General features: G+C 37.2%; 2 protein-coding genes across 8 annotated transcripts in view; both read left to right on the top strand.

Moving 5' to 3' along the window:
* The window catches only part of LOC129425815 (immunoglobulin kappa light chain-like), a 688,217-nt gene that overhangs the window by 333,750 nt on the left and 333,751 nt on the right, over positions 1 to 20,716 (top strand). The window lies entirely within an intron of this gene.
* ankfn1b (ankyrin repeat and fibronectin type III domain containing 1b) overlaps positions 1 to 20,716 on the top strand; it is a 75,551-nt gene that overhangs the window by 15,944 nt on the left and 38,891 nt on the right. The window contains exon 2 of one of the 7 annotated variants that reach the window (XM_055181381.2): positions 20,372 to 20,498. The exons of the other annotated variants lie outside the window; for them this stretch is intronic. Within the exon in view, the coding sequence (XP_055037356.2) occupies positions 20,427 to 20,498 (72 nt within the window). The 5' untranslated portion in view covers positions 20,372 to 20,426. The remainder of the gene's footprint in view (positions 1 to 20,371; positions 20,499 to 20,716) is intronic. 7 annotated transcript variants of the gene reach the window in all.

Raw genomic sequence — 20,716 nt, 5'->3', positions numbered from 1 at the left:
TACTAAACAGGTGCAAATGAAATAACACAGGTGATTTCCATAATGACCAATGCAATCTAGTAAACGCAGCGTAAATTATGAGTTCAGCACCACAGCCATCCCAGCTAATAAAGCCATAGTACACTACGGAGGACAAAAATTAATGTTTACAAGAAGTTTTGAAACACCTGCTATTGTGTGACGACTTCTAGTGACTCTTATTTTAACAAATAAAAATGACATGGCTTGTCCAACAATATTTTTGAATAATATGTTCCTCTGGCATGCCAAATAAACCGCTTTTTGTTAAAAAATCCTCTGCCTTGTACCAAATGCTCTCTGATGCCTTTCCTATAAGCCATTTCAAGCGCAAAAGCTTTTTTCTGTGTTAAATAATGGCGCAAATACCAGTCATATCACACGTGCAAACATAAGTAAATCATAAAACTTTTTTTTTATTTTAGTTATTAGTCGGTCTTGTGTACATCACCAATCCCAGGAAGTAAACTGTTGACTACAATCCGTGTGTTTGTTGTAGTCCAAGAAAAGAGATTTACGTTGGAGATGATAACTTGCGTCATCGTTTACTTTGGGTTTTGTGCCCTTTGCATATCGGTAACATGTACTAATACACACTTACACACTAAAGGAAATTTTAAAACGTAAATCGGACAATAGGTGCTCTTTAATATTTTCACTTCTAGACACTTCCTTAAAAACATTTAAGTGTCGTCTTCAAAACAAGACCAAGATTAGGCTTCTAAACCAAACAAATGCCAGAGTTATATTCATTTGAAGGTGTACATCACCTTTCACCCCACCATTCAAAACTTGTCCTTTTTAGTACATAATGCATGCATGCATGTTTTGAGTTCATGAGTTTAGACTGATATTTTTCTCATGTTTCTTCATCAGGAATTCAATAATAAACAGATAATAAATAATAAATGCATTCTCTGAGAAATTATATTACAAGTTATTACTGCAAATGTCAAATCCATAACGCTGGAATTGCTTGTATAGTAAACTCAATCTAGTAAACTCAATCTAGTGTGTCTTTGCAGTATTTGACACCCTGAAACTGAGCTCTTAATTCAGAAATGGAGAGCATCTGTTGTTAAAGTTAACACGTGTGATTCAGCGGATGGACCTCTAGATGGCAGTGCTGTTCTCTTTGTCAGTTCATATCTTTTAATACTGCGAAGTCGTGATGAATGAATTGTTACTTTTTATGAGTTACTAAAATTGCATGTTTACAGAAATGGAGCAGGATGGAAAAGTAAGGTTATGTATATAAATGAAGGAGAAGGTTAGTGATTTGGCATTTGTCATCTCTTTTGCACACATTTTTATGTAAATGTTTGTCTTTGTCACACACACACACACACACACACACACACACACACACACACACACACACACACACACACACACACACACACACACACACACACACACACACACACACACACACACACACACACACACACACACACACACACACACACTTGAGAGGTGAAAGGCTGGACATTTTTTATTCACAGCAGCGGTTGCTGTTGGTTACGTGGGGAAATGGCGGCCATTAAGGGTCATTATGTATTTAAATGTGGGACGTTCTCTCTCAAACTCATCCCCACACTCGCCTGCTCCTCGCTCGCTCTTTCTCATGAGTCCTCGCTCCATCTCGTGTTTTTATCCCATGTGACGGAAAACTACATCAGTCTGGTTGCTGAGTTTAGTTATGTTTCAGGTTAATCTCTGATAACCAATGTGTGCATAATGAATAATAGTGTTTTGCGTTTGAAAGAGTTAGTCCTCATTTATGTTTGGCTGAATGTGATTGTGAATTAATGATTTAAGACTGACAGCCGAAATCCTCAAGCATGTTTCGTTTTAGATGGGAGTGAACATCAAGCAGACCCAACATGTGAATAACACATTTGAACAAATAGAGGAGATGAAAGCCCATGCAGAGCGTTTCTGAGAAACATAGACGTTGTGTGATGTTTATTAGGGGAGGGGGGTGTGGTTGGCATAATGAGAGAGAGAGAGAGAGAGAGAGAAGAATAGTTCTCCAAAATTGAAATTCAGTCATCAGCCATGTTGTTTTAAACCAAAGATTTTCTTTCTATTGTGAAACACAAAAAATGTCCTTGGCTGAGTTTTATATTAGGTCGAGACGTTGACTTGATGGATACTGATTCAATTCAGTTGTCCATGAGTAATTCTGTTGTGTTTTAGATGAGCGAGTGAGAAAATTGATGTTTTGAAAGGTAGACAGAAAATGAAATGACACGTCTATTAAAACTGCATATCTGTGTTCATGAATCATGTTTTATTTGTCTGTGCTATGAAATACGAGCCATTATATATCTGCCTCTTTAATGCACATTTATTTCACTCTTTGATATGACCTTACTCAGTCAGTATTAAAGATATCAAGGTTATATTTTTCAGAATGTTATTGAATGATTTTATGTAGCAAACAGTAAATCACAAAAATGACTTTAGCTGGGTAGTGGGTTTTCAAATTTGATCTCAGAGCTTTAATTTGGTTTGCTCTTATACCGTATACCTGTAAGCTTCTCTTTTCTTGCAGTGGAGTATCGACATACGACAGAATTCATTCAGTGCAGTAACAGTAAGCTCTCCTATCCATCGATGTTAATTAGATTGATCGCTGCGTAAATGAAGAATACCCAAGCACTTGCAGAGTTTTGTCTGGGTTTATTGCTATTAAATACTTGTGGTTTCTGGGTTAAATGCAACTTTGGCAAGAAACACAAGTATGCAAAGACAGACATGAATGTTTGGTGAAATGCATTGCATGTGTGCACTGTGCATACTTTGTGTGCCGCCTTGTGTTCCTGCACTGTAAAAAAAACTGCATTTTTGTTTACAAATCTTATCACAAATCAACATAGGTTTTATGCTTCTTAAATTAAAAAAATTAAGTTAAACAACTATAACTAGTTTTTAGGTTATGTCAACTATTCACAGGTCAAACCTTAAAATAATAATAATATGTTGAATTTAGTTTTTTCGAGTTTTTTAGATGTGTGCCTACGTGTTTTATTGGGCTAGTTATAAAGATATTGACAGTTGAACTCACTTTAACTACATAGCAAAGTAAAATTCTCATCAAACTTTTCCTTTACTGTAGTAGTTGACCGTAATGCCCAGTGCATCATAAGTCTTGAAAAGTGAAGCCGCTGGCTTTTTGATCGCCCCCTGGTGGCTGGCTGCAGTACAAGTCATAAAGTCCGCCCTCTCCATTCAAACAAATGGGACTCTGCTCAAAAAAAAAAAAAAAAATTTAACTTCCAATAAAAGTTTCCGAAAGATGGTTTTGGTCCTTTCAAGTACTTGTTATCATGCTGATATATGTTCAAGTGTTCATTATTGTGGTAAGTTTCATTTTAGCTAGTAATTTGATGCTGTAGAAACGGGGCGTGTTGTTATGATTGGCGTGGTTGAATTGGTCGCGCGTTTGGGCGGAAGTTTGATACCGCGGCTCCGCCTCTGGCTCCATGGACGATTCCTTCTGCGCATGCCAAACTGACGTTTTTACGTAACATGGTGGCGACCATGGCCAGACATTTTTGGCTTCAATTCATTACAATGGAGGGAGGCGACGTCGCGTCGTCCATCTTTTTATACAGTCTATGGTAATGCCTCATGCAACTTGTACAGGACATATTTTTACAATTACAAATGCCATAAAAAAAACCCTACTGTCAGGATTTACTAAAGCCATGCAAAAAATCGTTAGCGCTGAAAGGACGTGAGTTGTTCTTGCGATTGATCTTATTGCATATGCAGTTGAAAGAGTATTTAAATGAATGACGCAACTTGATTTACTAAGGTTTGCGCTTGTCAATTTACTAATATTTGCACCATTATTCAATTGCACCATACAACTTCTGGCAAATTTAGATTTGCTCTTTCAGTAAGTCTGGCCATTTAAGCCCATTTCTAAACCATCGAAATCGCGGCACCAGTCAGAAACTTTGGTGCAGGCTTTACACAATGACGACAGCGCAGTGACGGTGAAGCAGATTTTGTACATTACAAAGAAGAATGTCGTCGTGGAACATCACTCGTTCGAATCGGCTATCGTGTCTGTTTAAAGCAATTTAAACGTTTCCTTTTTTTAAAAACCCGAGCAAAGAACAGCACTCGAAGTCTTCATATCTAAAAAAGATGTTATCGCTGTCATACTCTGCATATATCATCTTCTTCATCGTGAATGGTCTGGTTTTAACCAGGCTAAATGCCCATAAAAGAATGTATTACATTTGAGCTGCTCTTTGGTAGATTTCCCTGGATGGAATTTTTCTTGCAGGTTTTTTGTTAACTTGCACCTTGTCAGTAAATTACTCTTTATAAATTGTGCTTGCATGCTATTTTGCCCTGTTCAGTAAATCTAGCTCTAAGTTGTTAAAATAGGCGAAACAATTTGCCTTCTGATTATTTATCACTGACATAATCGCTGTGGGTGGAGTTAGCTTCATACGAGCACCACATGTATGAATAATTACATCACTTCTTTTTCTGGTGTCCTTGCACGCATATTTTATAAAATGATATGCCTGTATTTGGGCAAAAGGATATCTTATAAAACAGTGGTATTGCTCACAGTAGCGTCACTTGTTGCATAAATCCAACTTGAGCACACATCACGCCACCGGCGGTCTCTGATGCGAATGCCACGTCAGATTGCCGTCTGTTATTGAGAATGAACGATTATGGTCACTTTCAGTGTCATCGGTCCTATAAGCTGGACAGATTGTGGCTTGAAGTGGGTGGATTTATTACACCCTGTTTACTGCATGTTTTTTACTTTTGGCTTCATGGTCTGCAGCATTCTGTCACAGCCTCCATTTTGTTTTTAATAAACTGACACTTATTGGTTGTTCAGCGTGAAGTGCGTGTGTGGACTGGATGAATGCCAGCCGTATACTGAAAGAATGATGCCCTTCTTCTGCTTACAAACACTCCTTCTGCTTACACAGAGACCTACTACAAGATATGTGTGTGTGTGTGTTTATAAATATGTGTCTGTCTCTGAATCTATCTACTCCATCACACACACATGCACATAAACACAAATCTCATAGACCAGCATGTTTTGTAACATTGAGATTAAGTTTTTAGTTTAAAGTGATCTTTTTTGTTAAAAAAAAGTTGGCAAATTGATGTAGCATCTTTGATATCTATGCAGAATTTATAGTCCTGCATCTTTATTAACATCCAGATTTTCAGTACAGGAATGATTAGAAAATCAAGTTGAGAAAAAACTGATCAGTATTGTTTGTTTAGTCAACCTCCCTGTGTTTGACTAGATGTTCCTCAGAGAGCTTTTGTGATTCCCGTCACGTTCACCAGCGTGTGTGAAGGAACTTTGACACTGTCAGAAATAGAGACGCTCTCCAAGCGCAGCGAGATAACAAAGACTATCTGAGCTTTTGTGTTCGAAAGACGGACATTAACAGGGCAAATCTTATTTTCAATTGTAAGACCTTCAGTTATCGTTCCTCTCATCAGACTTATGAAGTTATCGTTTATGGCATCATCTGTCAGGTTTCTATCTCAGTGCATTTATTGAAGGAATCAAGTCTCAAATATAAAATTTACAATAGTCAGTCATATAAATAATCAGATTAGTATGATTTACTAGATTGAAAAACACTGAAACTCAAAGCAAAACAAAACAGTTTTCAGATCCACACAAACATACGCATCTCATCTAAGGTTTTTTAATCTTCCATCTTTTCCTCGTTGTCATGACAACAGCAGTTATTCAGTAAATGAGATTGGTAATATCGTCCAGGAGAGCCGTACATGCACACGTCTGTACACACATTGCTCGCGTGTCTGTGTGTGTGTGCATAGACAGATCGCTTGCCTACGAGCAATAAATATAAACGTGAACACTTGTAGCATGTTTCTCAAATTGAGTTTTATCATGCTGGATTGTCATGATGAATAGTGCACGGGTTATGTGTGTTATATTACAATGCATGTACTGCATGCATCACTGGTGCATCTAAACTTAGAAATGTTTATTTCTTAATACCTTTTTAAAAAGCCCTAAATGATAGAGTTAAAGGGGCCGCACACGAACGCACAGCTCAGCGTCGCGACGTGTCTAGGACAACTCGGAGGTATCGTACACCTGAAGTGCACATTAAATAGCGCGAGCTTAGTCAGATAGCATCTACTTCAAAATGCAAAATATATGTTAGCAGCCAATGTTAAACGTTAAAGGAACAGTATGTAATAAATTTATATCAATTAATCATAAAATGGCCTGATATGTCACTAGACATTAAGAAATCATTTTCATCTCACATACTTATATCACCTACAATAGTTGTCTGGCCAGGATATTGTCATTTAAAAAGTGGAGTTGCAGCCCTCAACTGATGTTTATGTTTTTATGTTGTGTATTTGCCACCAGTTGTGTGATTGCAGTACCAGTTTTAGCCACAAGTTTGTGATTGCAATATCAGTTTTGGCCACAATCCTACATATTGTTCCTTTAATGATTTGGGACGACTATGATGTTATTTAATGTTTAACTATGTGAGTGGCGCTCTGTGGTGCGATAGGGATTTGAGCGTCTTCCTGAGTCAAAGCTGGGCGCCGTGGACAGGCGCCACCTGTCGGCGCCAGTATGCGTATACTCATAGAAAACAATGTGTTTGATTTTTTTTTTTGGAACGGCGCGACGCTGAGCTGCGCATTCGGTGTGCGACCCCCTTTACATTAACATTTAAATGTTTCGCAGATGCTTTCATCTGTTTAAACCATGTAGTGTAAAAATCTTTTAATGTATAACATTTGAATGTTTTTACTGAAAACTTTATTTACTCTGATGAAATGCTTGTGAATGTTTCTATTGCTGCACATTGTCATGTAAATGTTCAGTCTGAAAGCATTGGGTTCGGTAAGGAATAATGTTGACTCATTCAAGTGATGACATTATAAACAAGTGATTCATTTGTATCAGATGGATTCACGCCGTGTGTTTGTGTTCCAGACAAAACTTAATAGGGTGCATGATCATTCATATAAATAATCAGATGAGATTTTATGCAGGTACAGTACAGGTCAGGGGGTATGTCTCAGTGTGCGTCTGTGTGTAAATCACTGAGTGATTGTAAGTGATTGTGTGTGTGTGCTCTTGGCATAATCGCGTCCAGGAAACAGACGTATTCTGGGCTGTCGGCTTCTATTTATTCACACGGACACTCAAAGGCCTCTGTAAGCCCCCATTAAGACAGGAATGGAATGTATTGAGACCTGTCTACACACACACACACAACACACACACACACAACACGCACTCGACCGTTCGCTAGCAAATTTCCATGCGGCAGGTCCCTGTAGTGGCACAGATGATAGCTGCTCTGATGCTAACTTTAGAGCGCTTAAATATTCCAGTATAAAAACACATTAGCATGAACTACACAAATAACGTGCATATTTAAGACCAGAACATAGACTAACACACAGTATAAGCCTAAATGAAAACTTTGCATTGCATAATTTAAAAATAACTTCTATAGTGTTTCTTAATTTAAATAAGCACGACCCAATTATCCTCAAAGGAAAATTTGTCAGATTTAGCTCACTTCTGGGTACAAATTTGTCCCTGAAGGATTAAGCGCGTACGTACGCACACACGGACACACACGCAGGTGTATGTCCATTCATAGTCCAAGCTTTCATTCTCAAATCCCAGAGATTCCAGGGTCTGATCCGGGTCTCAGCAGGACTTTAAAGTTTTTTCCACTCTGGAATTTTGGGAAAATTATATTCATGTACAGCAACGTTCCGGACGTTCTGATTGGCTCTGATTGGGATGTGGAGCCAGTGGAAAGTTAGCAGCAGTGAATGGTCGGGAGATGAAAGGAGGACTAAAGCCGGGATGGAGGAGTTGACAGAGGTCTGTAGAGAGATAGTGTAAGAGAGAGGTCTGATATCTCTTTATCCCTGCTGTCTGCCACGCGGCTCTTTGTTCTGTACGTCTGTTAGGAACGGCTCAACAGCACCACACCCTGACATTCTTTAATTTTACTTTTAATAAAATGCATCCATTTTTAGTATAAAATAAAATAGGGTTGTTAAAGATGATGTTTCAACTGTATGAAATAGATTTTTCATAATTAAAGCGTTTAGTAAGTTTGAGATTAAATTGTATTTATTACATTTAGTATAAGTTGACATAATGCACACAGTCTAGATACTGGCCTGTAATAATAAAAAACACTTATTAATAGCTAATTTGCTTTTAATATTAAATCCAGATGGGAATTATAAATATTGAATGCCATTTGAAAGGTATTAAATATAATCTAAGAGAAAATTGGTAAAATAAATCAATAAAATAAACCAGCGCACCATTTTGGTTTTTGTCCTTGTTTCTTTCTGAAGCAGTGTAACAGAAAATTTAGCAGAATTGTTTTTGAATAAAAGACACACCCAGATCATCCAGAAGCTTGACGTCACACTTGGTTATTGGTGCTGATGTGATTGATTTGATCAATCAGGAATTGCTTGGATAATCAATATTTGTCTCTTTAGAATATTGGAGGGTAGGGTCTCAAAAATGAGAGGGATTGATGACATCATCCATAAAGAAAGGTGAAGCAAGTTATTACGTTTTATTTGATGTAATGTGCACTAATAATTAGTTCATTAGGAACGTGTATAAGGAGAAGCAAGATTTTGAAGTGTTAATAAAATAGAATGCAATAAAAGAACTACGTTTTAAAATAATTTTTTTTCATTTTTAATATATAAACTGTAATTCGTAATTTTTGCCCCTCTATTGCCATCTCTGTTTGACACATAAAATTGCAGGTTACTTTATGCGCTTATCCGTTCATTAACTGTTAAATCCAATTCATCATTAATATAAGTTTATCATTTTGAATCGTCGTAAGGTAAGGAGACAAGTTACGAATTGCATGTTTTGTTTTAAAATGATTTGGATTTAATTTAGTTATTTAATTAGTTGGTGTGATTTCATCTTACTTAGTGTTTTGTGGTGCTCACATGGTAACAGATCTGGGCTTTTAGCCCAAAGGTCACAGATTGAACTGGATGAGTTTGATCCATGAAGCAGAGATTTACAGAAATCCTGTGCTATTGTGTATGTTGAGCGCAGCACTTAACCTCTGTAGCGTACGCCGCTCGGGATGAAAGCGTCTGCTAAATGTTGAAAGCTGTATTATGATGTTTCCTAAAAATACAGGATATTCTGGATGCCAGGAGTGTGCGCTCATCGCAGGATGCGTTGTGATCTGCGTGTGTGTGTGTGTTTTTGGGAAATGTGGGACAGTTATGCACATTTGTGCTTGTAAGGCTGATCCCAGATTCTCCATAAATGAAGGTCTGTGAATCTGTTTTGTGTGTGGAGACCCATCAGAGTGAGAAGTTCTGTTCTGAGTTATAACATCTCTAACAGACAGACACCAGTAATCTCGCTTAATGTTGTAAACAAATGAATTTGCGTATTTGCTAGTAAAAAAAATATTTTTATTGTCAGCCAGCTGATCCTAAATCTCATCTCTTACAAATATAATAAAACGCCTCTGCTTTCTGCACAAAATGAATTAGGGATGCACCGATCCCACTCTTTAAGGATCTAGTATGAGTACCGATATTTTTTTCCATGGTACTCACCAAAACCAATGCTTGTTGTATTTTTTTTCATGTGGCAATTTTCTAAGAACAACACAATGAGACTAATGAAAAATCAGCATTTTTATTTTTAACAACTTCAACTTATATTATGAAAAAACAAATCATATGTCCTTATCATCACAAATTTCCAAAGCCCAAATTTCAGAGTGTCCAATAACCTCCAAAGGGCAAAACCAAGGACGTAATGCATGTCATTTTACCTGCCTCACAAAGCTGTCAAAGTGCTACAGAAATGATAGATAACAAGACAATCAAATTTGTCCTAAAGTGTCATAAAGTACATCCCATGAGGTATTGGTTTTTGATATCGGGGTATTTGTACAAGTACATGAAGACATCATTCATGTTTGGGTAACTTTTTTATGATTTTAGAAGTTTGTTCAAATCAAGAACCTGCAATGTATAACCTTAAGTTATGGTTTAAAACCAGAGTTTACATGTATGTCAACATTCACGACGAGAAATGTCGCAAACTAGATTAAAGCAGTTATCAGGAAATGATAAATGAGATGCATAAATAATGACGCGCGTGTTATGGCAACATAAAGTTGGTTCATCTCTTTAAAATGAGGGATTTACATGCAATACAACATTCACAACAAGGAATGACAGCTAACTGGACTGATACAGAGATCATTCAGGAGCATAAAAGAATATCCCGTCATGTGCTTATTTGAGCTTATAATAAACAAAAATGCCCGTGCGTCATTCCAACAACATCGTTCAGCTCCTCAAAACGAGGGTTTTAAATGCATATTAACAATCACGATGAGAAATGTCTGAAAACTGGATTAAAGCAGAGATCAGGGAGCTTGTCAAATATCCTCCCTGAAGCTGAGATCATTCACCAGCATAGAACGGCGTATCATGCGCTCCTTTATAGTCTTATCATAAACAAAAATGCACGTGAGTGGTTTCTGGAAACAGAAATAATAAATAATATGGAAATTTCAGATGCTGCGTAGAAGATAGTGCAGGACTTTAAACTGGTCACGTGTCTTTCTGGGACCTTGCAGATGCCGGCGAATCATTGGCAGTGTGAATAAACAAAAAAATCAAACGATCCCGGAAAAATCCAGGATGAATTTTCAGTGTATTTTCCGGAATGTCTGTGTGAAAAGGGCTTTAGAGGCTTTGACCCTGAAACAGTATTCCTTACGTCACAACTTATCAAGCGAATAGTGACAGTATGTGCAGCTTTGTGCACACTGTCCATGATGCAGAAATGCACAAACTCAAACCCACCCCGCTGTCAGACCCCTTCATTACTGCAGGAGGTCACAGATCGCACTCAGGGTATAAGTTACAAATGGGCGAGAGAGCGAGAGAGAGATATGGTGGCTCTGGTGATGCAACTTTAGACCTGTATGTTCTTCATAGAGCCGTACCCCCTCAGCTCTCTCTCTCTCTCTCTCTCTCTCTCTCTCTCTCTCTCTCTCTCTCTCTCTCTCTCTCACACACACACACACACACACACACACACACAAACTTTGAAAGTTTGAGGTGGCGCCCAGACCCCTTTATTTATTAGCTCTGCTGAGCTGTGGAGTCTGTGGTATTTTCTTCCGAAATGCCATGAATGTGTGAGTGTGTGTGTGTGTGTGCCTGTGTGAGGGTGCTTGTGAGTGTGTATTTGTGTGTGTTTGTGTCTGTGTACGTCTGTGTGTGTGTGTGTGTTTACGTGACTCTGGGCTCAGGTATTCGGTAAATTCAGGTTCTAGATGTCACATCACCATCCGTGACTCATTGAACATCACTGAGAGAGAGAGAGAGAGAGAAAGAGAGAGCGAGAGAGAGAGAGCTGAGAGATAAGTCTTTATCTTAATTATTTGTGTAATTAAAGAGATAGATCACTTAAAAATAACCACTCAATATTTACTTGCCCCAATGTTGTTTGTTTGCTTGTTGCCTTTTAGAAAATCTCAACCATGCACAGCAATCAATAGTGTTTTTTTCCAGTAGCAGAGAAGAGGAGTTATTTGTCCTTATATAACTTGATTATTTGCATTACTTTTATTTATTTCATTGCACATTGTATTACTACGCTGCAAACACTACAAGTGCAACAAGACAAATACTTTGTTTTTGTTAAGCCATTAAATTAAACTAAATTAAAACGGCAGCAGATTAACAGAAAAGTATTTTTTGTGTTTCAGGACGTTGGCAGGTTGGTCGTAGTTCCCCGTTGATAATTCAGCATAAATATTGACTGCGGTTTGATGTTGTGCGTGTCTGCGTTTATGTGACTGTTTTTGTGTCTGACTGTTGCACGTAAACAAACCAAATACCGTGGGAACGCAGAGGTGCGAATCAGACCGTCTCTCTCTCTCTCTCTTTTACTCGATCTCTCTGTCTGGCTCCACGTCTGGCTCCGACTCCAAACCAAAATGAGTTTTCCTCTGGTGTCAGCAGAGATCTGCTGTGCGCGGAACATGATAGAGACCCTATCACACTTGCATGTGTGCTTACAAAGTCCAGCGAGTAAATGTACCGGCACTTTTACATAGCAGAGACCTCATGGGAACATTTGGGGATTGTTTTATTGGTTTATTTATTTATATACATATTTTTCCTGTTCTTCAGTAGTTTTACTAATTTTTCGATTAGATCTTCGCGAATATATTTTTAAAAATACGTTTTACTTGATGCTTTGTCAATTTTAAGTTTTTAATATTTTATTTAAAAATTGCAATAAGTTTAATGAAATAAATACACTAGCTTATATTTTCTGTTATATTTTACGTCGTACTATTTCTTAAAATGTTCAACATTTCAAAACTGTCTGGATTTGCACTGCAGATGCCCAATTTCAATTTGCTGACTATTTTTTGACGATCCAATTACATCATGTTTTGAAAGAGACTCGTATCTGTTATCTGCATTTACATTAAACACTTCAATTCAAGCTAGTTTAAACCACAAAGAAAGTAAAATGTCATGCAATGGACACAAACAAGATGAATATACAATATTTTAATACAAGACCGCTCTATTTCTGTAACAAGATGTGAAACTTCAGCATTACTCCACTAAGCGGAGCCGTCGTCCTCCATTGCACATTGACGTCATTTGCCAACGTCCCTTTATCAATGACATACACAGAAATATCCGCTCTGTCCGCTTATATTGCAAACGCGAGTGCATGTATCCGATTATCCGATTTATCAATTTATTTCCACATATGAATGAGGCCTGATTCTGAAACTGATCTAAAAATATTGCAATCTATGCGTTTTTTTCCACATCCAATCTGTATCACATGAGAGAAAAAAATAATTAAGTCACTTAAATGCGGCCTAATATTCAATATTCAAACTTTAACTAAAGTTTATTGTCATTAACTATAAACTTTATTTAATTTGTCCTGTAAATGCTTGTTCATATTATTATTTGCAAAAAGGTTTAACAGTGCAGTTTGCGGCGTTTGTACATTCTATTTGCACTTTCTTGTCGTCTTGTATCTGTTTCTTTTCTTTTTCCTTCTCTGTAACTTTAACTGTGTATCAAAACATTCAGAAACGTTACTACAAGCTAAATTTGTGTTTGATGGTTCATTTAATACAAATGAATAGAGCATTAGAAGTCATGAGAAGAGACATGCAGAAGTGACCTAAACAGATTTTTGTGGTCTGGATGTGTGCTGGTCGCTGTTGTGAGACGCAGCAATGAAAACAGAAATTCAATACAGAGACCAACACCCATAATAAACCACACACACACACAAACTGAGAAACTGTGATAATGTAGATATGTGGATTTATGTAGCAGTGTGTAAATCAATGGCGTGTGGCAGTGTCTGACGGGCTGCCCGCTGTTGGCTGGCATCGCTCTTTTCTAAAATGACATCATCAGTTGGGATGACGACACGTCTTACAGCCCCATTACCCTGATTTGAGGTGGCTATGTTGCAAAGATTTATGGGTAGGGTTCTGTCGCTTCCCACAGTAACCGCAAGCCATGGTAGATTCTGTAGACCACACCCATCGGCAGACAAACACACACAGACGCTCATCACAAGGTCATAAGATTTTAGGAGTCTGTCTCACCCTGACTCATGTCGCATTGATGTTAATTGATCAGTCACGCTGAACACAGATCTGTGGTTCGTTTATTCTTTCTTACGCCCTGTTTACGCTCACCCAAAGTTGCTTCTCTTTCATAGCTCAGAGGATTTAAGGTCTTGTCTCCCAGTTTTAGGCTGCGTTTACACAACAACGATGTAGTAAAAAAACTAAAAAGTATTTCTTTAGCATTTTTGAAAAAGATCACATACACACCACACTGCTGTAACAAAAATCTGCGTTTACACAGATCTGTGAAAATTTCTAAAACGCTGTATTATGCATACCAGGCCAGTAGATGGCGATGTTACTTTAACACTTTGTGCACATTTTTCTACATAGCAAAAATGCTAACAATCAAGATAGCAAAAGCAGTTTTGTTTAGATGGATTATGACGTCTCCATTATCACAGATTCATCTTTTTGTAGTTTATATGTAGAAGACATGGCATCATTTTTCAAAGTTTGCACTATGAATCCGTCTTCAAAAGTTTGCGTTTATAGTACCCCAAAACACTGTTGTCGTATAATTGAACAGTCAAACCACGTAAAATCTTTCCCCGATTCAGTTGAAAACATGTTTGTGTAAACATCCACTTAAAGGTGCAGTGTGTACAGTTTAGCGGCATCTAGTGGTGAGGTTGCGAATTGCAATCAACGGCTCAGTCCACTGCTCACCCCTCGCTTTTGAAACGCATTGAGAAGCTACGGGAGCCACCACCGAACAAACATGCCATCGTCAGAGACAACTTAGCAAAAAACTTTGTCTGTTAAGGGATTCTGTAGAAAAATGGCGGCGCAAAATGGCGACTTCCATGTAAGGGGACCCGAGCTGATACAAAAACGTTACGCGAAAACACTGTAGAAGATCACTGATTGGTCTGAGAGAATGGTCATCGCTATAATGTGAAAGATTAGTTATACCTTCATGCTAGCTTGCGCTGTCTTGAGCAAACATGTTGTCATTTGTGCTCTGCTATAAGTTCCCAAACTCCCTTATACCGATGAAAAACATCCACAGGTGTTTTTCACCAGTTTTTTTCCAGACTTGCAGTTTGTGGCGGCACATTCGCGACACGCACGTCCTCATAAATGCTTAATTGCAACTGAAATGAGGCTCAGCGGTGTTTGTACAGAAACTGTCATGTGAGACAGTGATAAACGCGATGTGCAAACATCTATTTGTGGTGGCCAATTTTAATTTTGTGTCAGACTGAGAAATAATGTTACATGAATGTATCGGGATATATCCCAATGATGCTCTCACTTGTATGATGTCACAGCAGTAGGCAGCGCAAATATAACGACACGCCCATAATCCCTCCCACTATGAAGTGTTACTAAACTCAATGGAAAAGCTAACCAAGCCAAAGTGAGGTGAGCTGACTCGGCCTGACCCAAACCAAACTGTGGGGTACTATGCAATGGAAAAGCGCCATAATAGTAGCAGTCAGGTGCTGTAATAAAGACATTTGTATGTTAATTCCTCTGAAAGTGTAAACACTGTTGCTTCCATCCAGACAACACTACAACGTTGACTCAACCAATGGACCCTCATTATTGTTGCAATTATATTTTAAAAACCTATAAAAGTTAAGAGTTTCGAGCTATCAAAGTTAATGTAGATTACAGATCGACCAATATATCTGTTTCCCGATATTTTCCCTGACTTTTAAGCATTTTTCCATTATCGGGGATAGGTTTTGTCAAATCATATTGACCGATAAACGTCGCCATCTTTTGGGGGCGTTTTGAGAATTTGAATGCTTGTGGGAAATAAAAACGCTGAATTAAATTTGTTTTTGTTATTTATGCTTATTCTTATCCTCGTAAAATCACGTTTATGTTCACTCACCGGGTTGAAGGCTAATCGCAGCACAGCATGTTGCTAACTTTTAACAAGACTCACCATAAGTTAAATTAACATTTAAACATTATATAGCTAAACATCTAAATAAATGTCTGTGGCAATTAATAAATCAATTAATTATTTATTACCTCCGTGAGCTGTCGCAGTTTGATGCAGTTAATGCATATGAAAATGCATAGATAAAAAGCGCTTTGCAACAGCCATTTCATAAACTTTAACAACAAAATTTAATTTTTTCTGACATAAAATACCAATGCAATGATATATAAGCTGTTTTGTTTGTTACTTTCATGACAATGTATTATTCCAGTGATATTATTTAGAAAATTTATATTATCCAGCAAATCTCTCTTTCAGACATCTCCATTTATTTTACTTTGCATGCAAAGAGAGAATGATTGTTATTATTATAAGGGTTTGTTCAGTTCAGTTGTGTTGTAGTAACTGTGACAACAGCAGAAGTATAACAGTAAATAAATATCGGTTTAGCATATCAGTTATCGGGCACATGAGCATCCAAATTTGGTATTAGTATCAGCTTTCCTTTTTAATCTCTGTTATCAAAAAGTAAAAAAAACCAAAACGTAATAACCTTGTTCAAATGTGTAATTAATTTTGGTTGTCTTATAAATTAGTGATCTTTCAGGGTATTTCAGACGGAGAATAAAGCAGATTATTTTCAATGTGCTCGTCCCTGTTGAATGTTTGCAGTGGTAGTCAAGAGATTTTTACCATCTTGTTTACTATTATTAGTTTCAGGATTTATCTGATAAAAACTGCTGTTGCTTATTCTTTACACATTTCATATGAATTCAGTCCAAAGGTTTTGTTTTGATTCTTTAAACATTTATTTAAAACACATTCGATCCATCCAAAAGTATATCCAAACTTTTTACTGGTAGTGTATATTGATTGCAGTCTGAAATTAACACAGATTCAGTAGGAAATATGGAAGAACAATTATAAAACCTTTTCTTCTTTTGTTTCTTTTATAATTGCAGCACAGCCATGCGTGCAGACTGCAGATCATTATGGCAAACGAACACAGAGAGAGACGGTTTTAGATTTTCCATTTCATATTATATTCTGCAAATGTTTTCCAATTTTCCATCTCATATGAGAGCAACCTCATTTAGTTAAAGGGCTGTTAATGTGCGTCTGCTAGAGAAAAGCAGCTCCGTTTCTTTTTGCCTGTAGACTGCAGTTCATTTACAGACTTTAAAATCTCCTAGTCTGTGTACATGTTTATATATTAATGTATATAGCATCATTAGTATATAAGCCTTCACTTTTAAAATACAGCCACACAGTCAGCCTCCCTCATCCCTGCATGGGATTTTGGGACCTCATAAGTGGGCTGCTCATGGATTGGTTGAGAAACTGCTGCCATGGCGACTCCAAAAGGCATCTCTTACACATGCACACCCAACACAATGGCACACACAACAGTACTGTACACACATCAGGGTGTGTTTGTATTCCAGGAAGTTTATATCTGGCAAACCTGACCAGAAATTAACCTCCTAGGAAAGGGTAATCTTTATGACATTAGGCACATTTTCCCAATAAATATAAATATTACGTTTAAATAATATTTTTTTCATATTTCTGTAATGATGATTTTTAATTATTTAATTGAATTTCAGTTTGAGGGAAAATGTTTTTGTCACAAAATGCACAAAATGTGGCCCAGATAAATAGTAGTTATTTTCTTTAAGCAAAATATCTTTTTATTGCTTGCTTGATGTTGCTGATTTAAGATTTTTACACTTTTATGATTCTTGATAAGCTTTAACTGTTTTGCTGTTGCAGATATTGCTAATGTTTACATTTGCTGCCACTTTAAATTTAATTTTACATACAAATAAACACTAAACCGTTTTCATTATTAGATTAAAACCTTGTCAGAACTGCTTTTACATGCATGATTTCAATTTGAAAAATTTTATTTGTTGCAAACTCTTAAAACAAAAATTGATAAATTCATTTTAATATTGCTTTTTTTACTTTAATTCATCAAATGCATTTTCAGGTAAAAAGCTCTTAATTTTTTTTTGCACATTAAGTCTTTATCTTAACGGTTTGTTAATAGGATTTTTTTATAATGGAGTTCAGTGCTGCAGGTGCATCAAAAGCTTCTGAAGGAATATTTAAAGGGCAGATCATTATCCTTTAAACTCAATCAATAGAGCAAATGAGACCCACCATCATATAGATGGATAAATGAGTGAATTACTGCCTCATGAATGAATGAATAAAGCATAAATGCACACCTGCAGTTCTGCATCAATGAAAAGCCAACTTCCTCAATATTATATTCCTGCAACTCGATATCTTGAGCTCTGAATGATATACAGGAAAGTGCATATTAACACTTGATGTTTTAGGAAGGTGAATGAGATTTTATATTAAAAAATCTGATCCAAGTCTGTGAAATGCAAAAGGCAGAGCAGGTAGGTTCATGGTGTACCATTGGAGGCATCTGATGGCGAGAATAAAATGACAGGAATAAACTTACTAATTTCTTTGACTGCAAGTGAATAAAGTTAGTCTGATTACCTCAGAAGGTAACAACACATCTGTTTTTCAAGACCTGTAGTCTCTGATTTAAGAAGGTCCTTTACCCAGTATAGCTGCTTTCATTAGTCAAGGATCACCCCAAGAGATCATCTGACTGACATGTAATTAAAGCAACCAATCATAGTTCAGCTTTGTTTCAAACCTGATGTGATGCACGTCTCCTGGAAATCCTGTAGATCTCAACCAATGTCAATCTTGTAGAAAGCAACCAAGGTATCTTATGGAGGCGGCCATTTATACGTATGAAAATGCGTCAGACCAAAAACGCAAGCTAGTCCAAAGATAATTGCTTGAACTTTGCATACCAAAGTTCGAATTCTGAATTTGTATCACATGGAGACTGGTGACCAGTAGAAAACCTGTATGCCACAGCATGACCTTTCTCTCTACCGAAAAGCAAGATGGACGAAGTGCTCCCTGCCCATATTCACAGCAACGACCGAAAAATATTTGCATGCTAAAAATCAGATTCGAGTATTATAATAAAAGGAATTTAAACAGTTTGCCTTACCAAACCCCACTGATACACAAAAAAAAAAACATTTATATGAGTAACTTAATAACACAAATAAAATCATCTCAGATCTGGATCTGTGTTTCAGTAAGTACGTTTACATGCTACCAAATAATCAGTTTGTGATCGTATTGATGGCTGATGAAAGGGGTGGTGTAGTCCAATCTGATCCGATGATCAGGAGAGAAGTTTTCATGCAAATGTGTGATCATAGTATTTACTCTTTGATGCAAAAATAACTTGTGCACATGCACAGAAGAATTGACTTATATTTACCTCTTATTTACGTATCAAATGATTCTCGTCACAGAAACATGCAATAGCAAGGCAACACGCATTATTAAGGTAATAGGGTCACATGCTGTACATTCTGCAGCGTTTATGTCTTTCATAACATTACATAAAGCAATAAAATAGTGTTGTGCTTTTCAAAAAAGTTTTTTTTACTATATCAGAAAACTTCATAAGAACAACTTTCTCCAACTTATTTTTTGACTTTATACATTTATCCATAGATAAGCCTCAACTCTAGGAGAGATGGTGTGCGCTGCGTTGCCAAGTCCTCTGTTTTTGCGGACTTTATATTTGGGCGACTTTTAAACTGTTTCAGCGTATGTGGGATGCTTTTGTGCTAGTTTTGAATGTCCATTGGGCTAGTTTTGACACGTGAATCTGGCAACCCTGCTGTGCACTTGCGCAGACGGTTGGTTTGGAGAATATAAATTTTACATATAAACGAACATTTTAATCAGATTGCAATGTTTAGGGTGCATGTACACTGTACTGTTGTAAACTGTTATCGGATTAAATTAAGTCGGACTAACAAAAATTTTTTCTGACAAAAAAGGAGATGCCATTAACTTTATTAATATTAATTATTTAATTAGTATTCCCGATTCACCATCTTTTGGAACCTCCCACACCATCTCTCTCTCTCTCTCTCTCTCTCTTTCTCTCTCTCTCTCTCTCTCTCTCTCTCCCTCTGTTTACTGCTCGGTTAGTGAAGCTTATTGCCTGGCAACCACAGTTAAAGTACACTAACCAGCGTTTGAGCTGAGACAAGATGTGAAAAAACGCTATCAACAGCAGAGAAAGAAAAGAAGAAAAAGAGAGCGTGACAGTAAGATTGTTGACAGCGTGTTGTTTATCTAATGCAGCTTCACTTGAAGCAAGAGAACGAGAGAAACACTTGAGCTGATCTGTACAGGTATGTCAGCACTACACTGTCTGTCTGAGAAAAATTCAAGGGTGTGTGTTCAATCGATTCGAGTGTTACTGTAACACTGCTTTACCTGTACTTCACTAATAAACCGTTGTGGAAACAAGCGGATACGTCATTTACAGTATTCCCAAACAAACGTGTGTGTGCTCTGTGCAGGTCGAGTGATGTTGCAAAAAGTTATAATTAAGTGGTTAACAGTTTACCAAAGGGGAATCTCATAATGTCTCTGGTTTGATGTTGCTAAGGTGTGAAATTGTGTAATATGTCTGACTTGCTGCACTAACAGGTGTAAGGCACATTTTCTGGGGAAGTTAACAGGTGCATTAACAGCTTAACAGATGACTGCTAAGCTTGTGAAGTTTGAACCTAAAAATGAGACATTAGGTATCATGTTAAAATTCATTCTCTTTTCTCCCTGTGAGATAAAGGTCAGAGTCACAGCAGTGGGCTTCCACCTCCAACTGTTACCTTTGAAAGAGTCCCATGCACTTTCCCAAATGTCAACCACATCTACAGTCTCTCTCTGTCTGTCTGGAGATTCAAAATATCTATCTAGTATGTCTCTGTCTCTCTATCTCTGTATGTCAATCTGTCTGTTCTTTTATCCATTATCTATCCATCCATCCATCCATCAATTCTGTTACATGACAGATATTGTTTCGTTGACTATTGTATTTTTATGATGTGACCTTAAACTGGATCATCTTTGTAGAAAATCTGATTGTTGGGCCACTAATGTCCAATCAGGATCAAGTATTTGGTCTGATCGTGTA

Source organism: Misgurnus anguillicaudatus, chromosome 25 (genome assembly GCF_027580225.2).
Source record: "Misgurnus anguillicaudatus chromosome 25, ASM2758022v2, whole genome shotgun sequence".
NCBI classification, from domain to species: domain Eukaryota; kingdom Metazoa; phylum Chordata; class Actinopteri; order Cypriniformes; family Cobitidae; genus Misgurnus; species Misgurnus anguillicaudatus.
The sequence above is the reverse complement of the archived record's forward strand: the minus strand, read 5'-3'. Positions and strand labels throughout refer to the sequence as shown.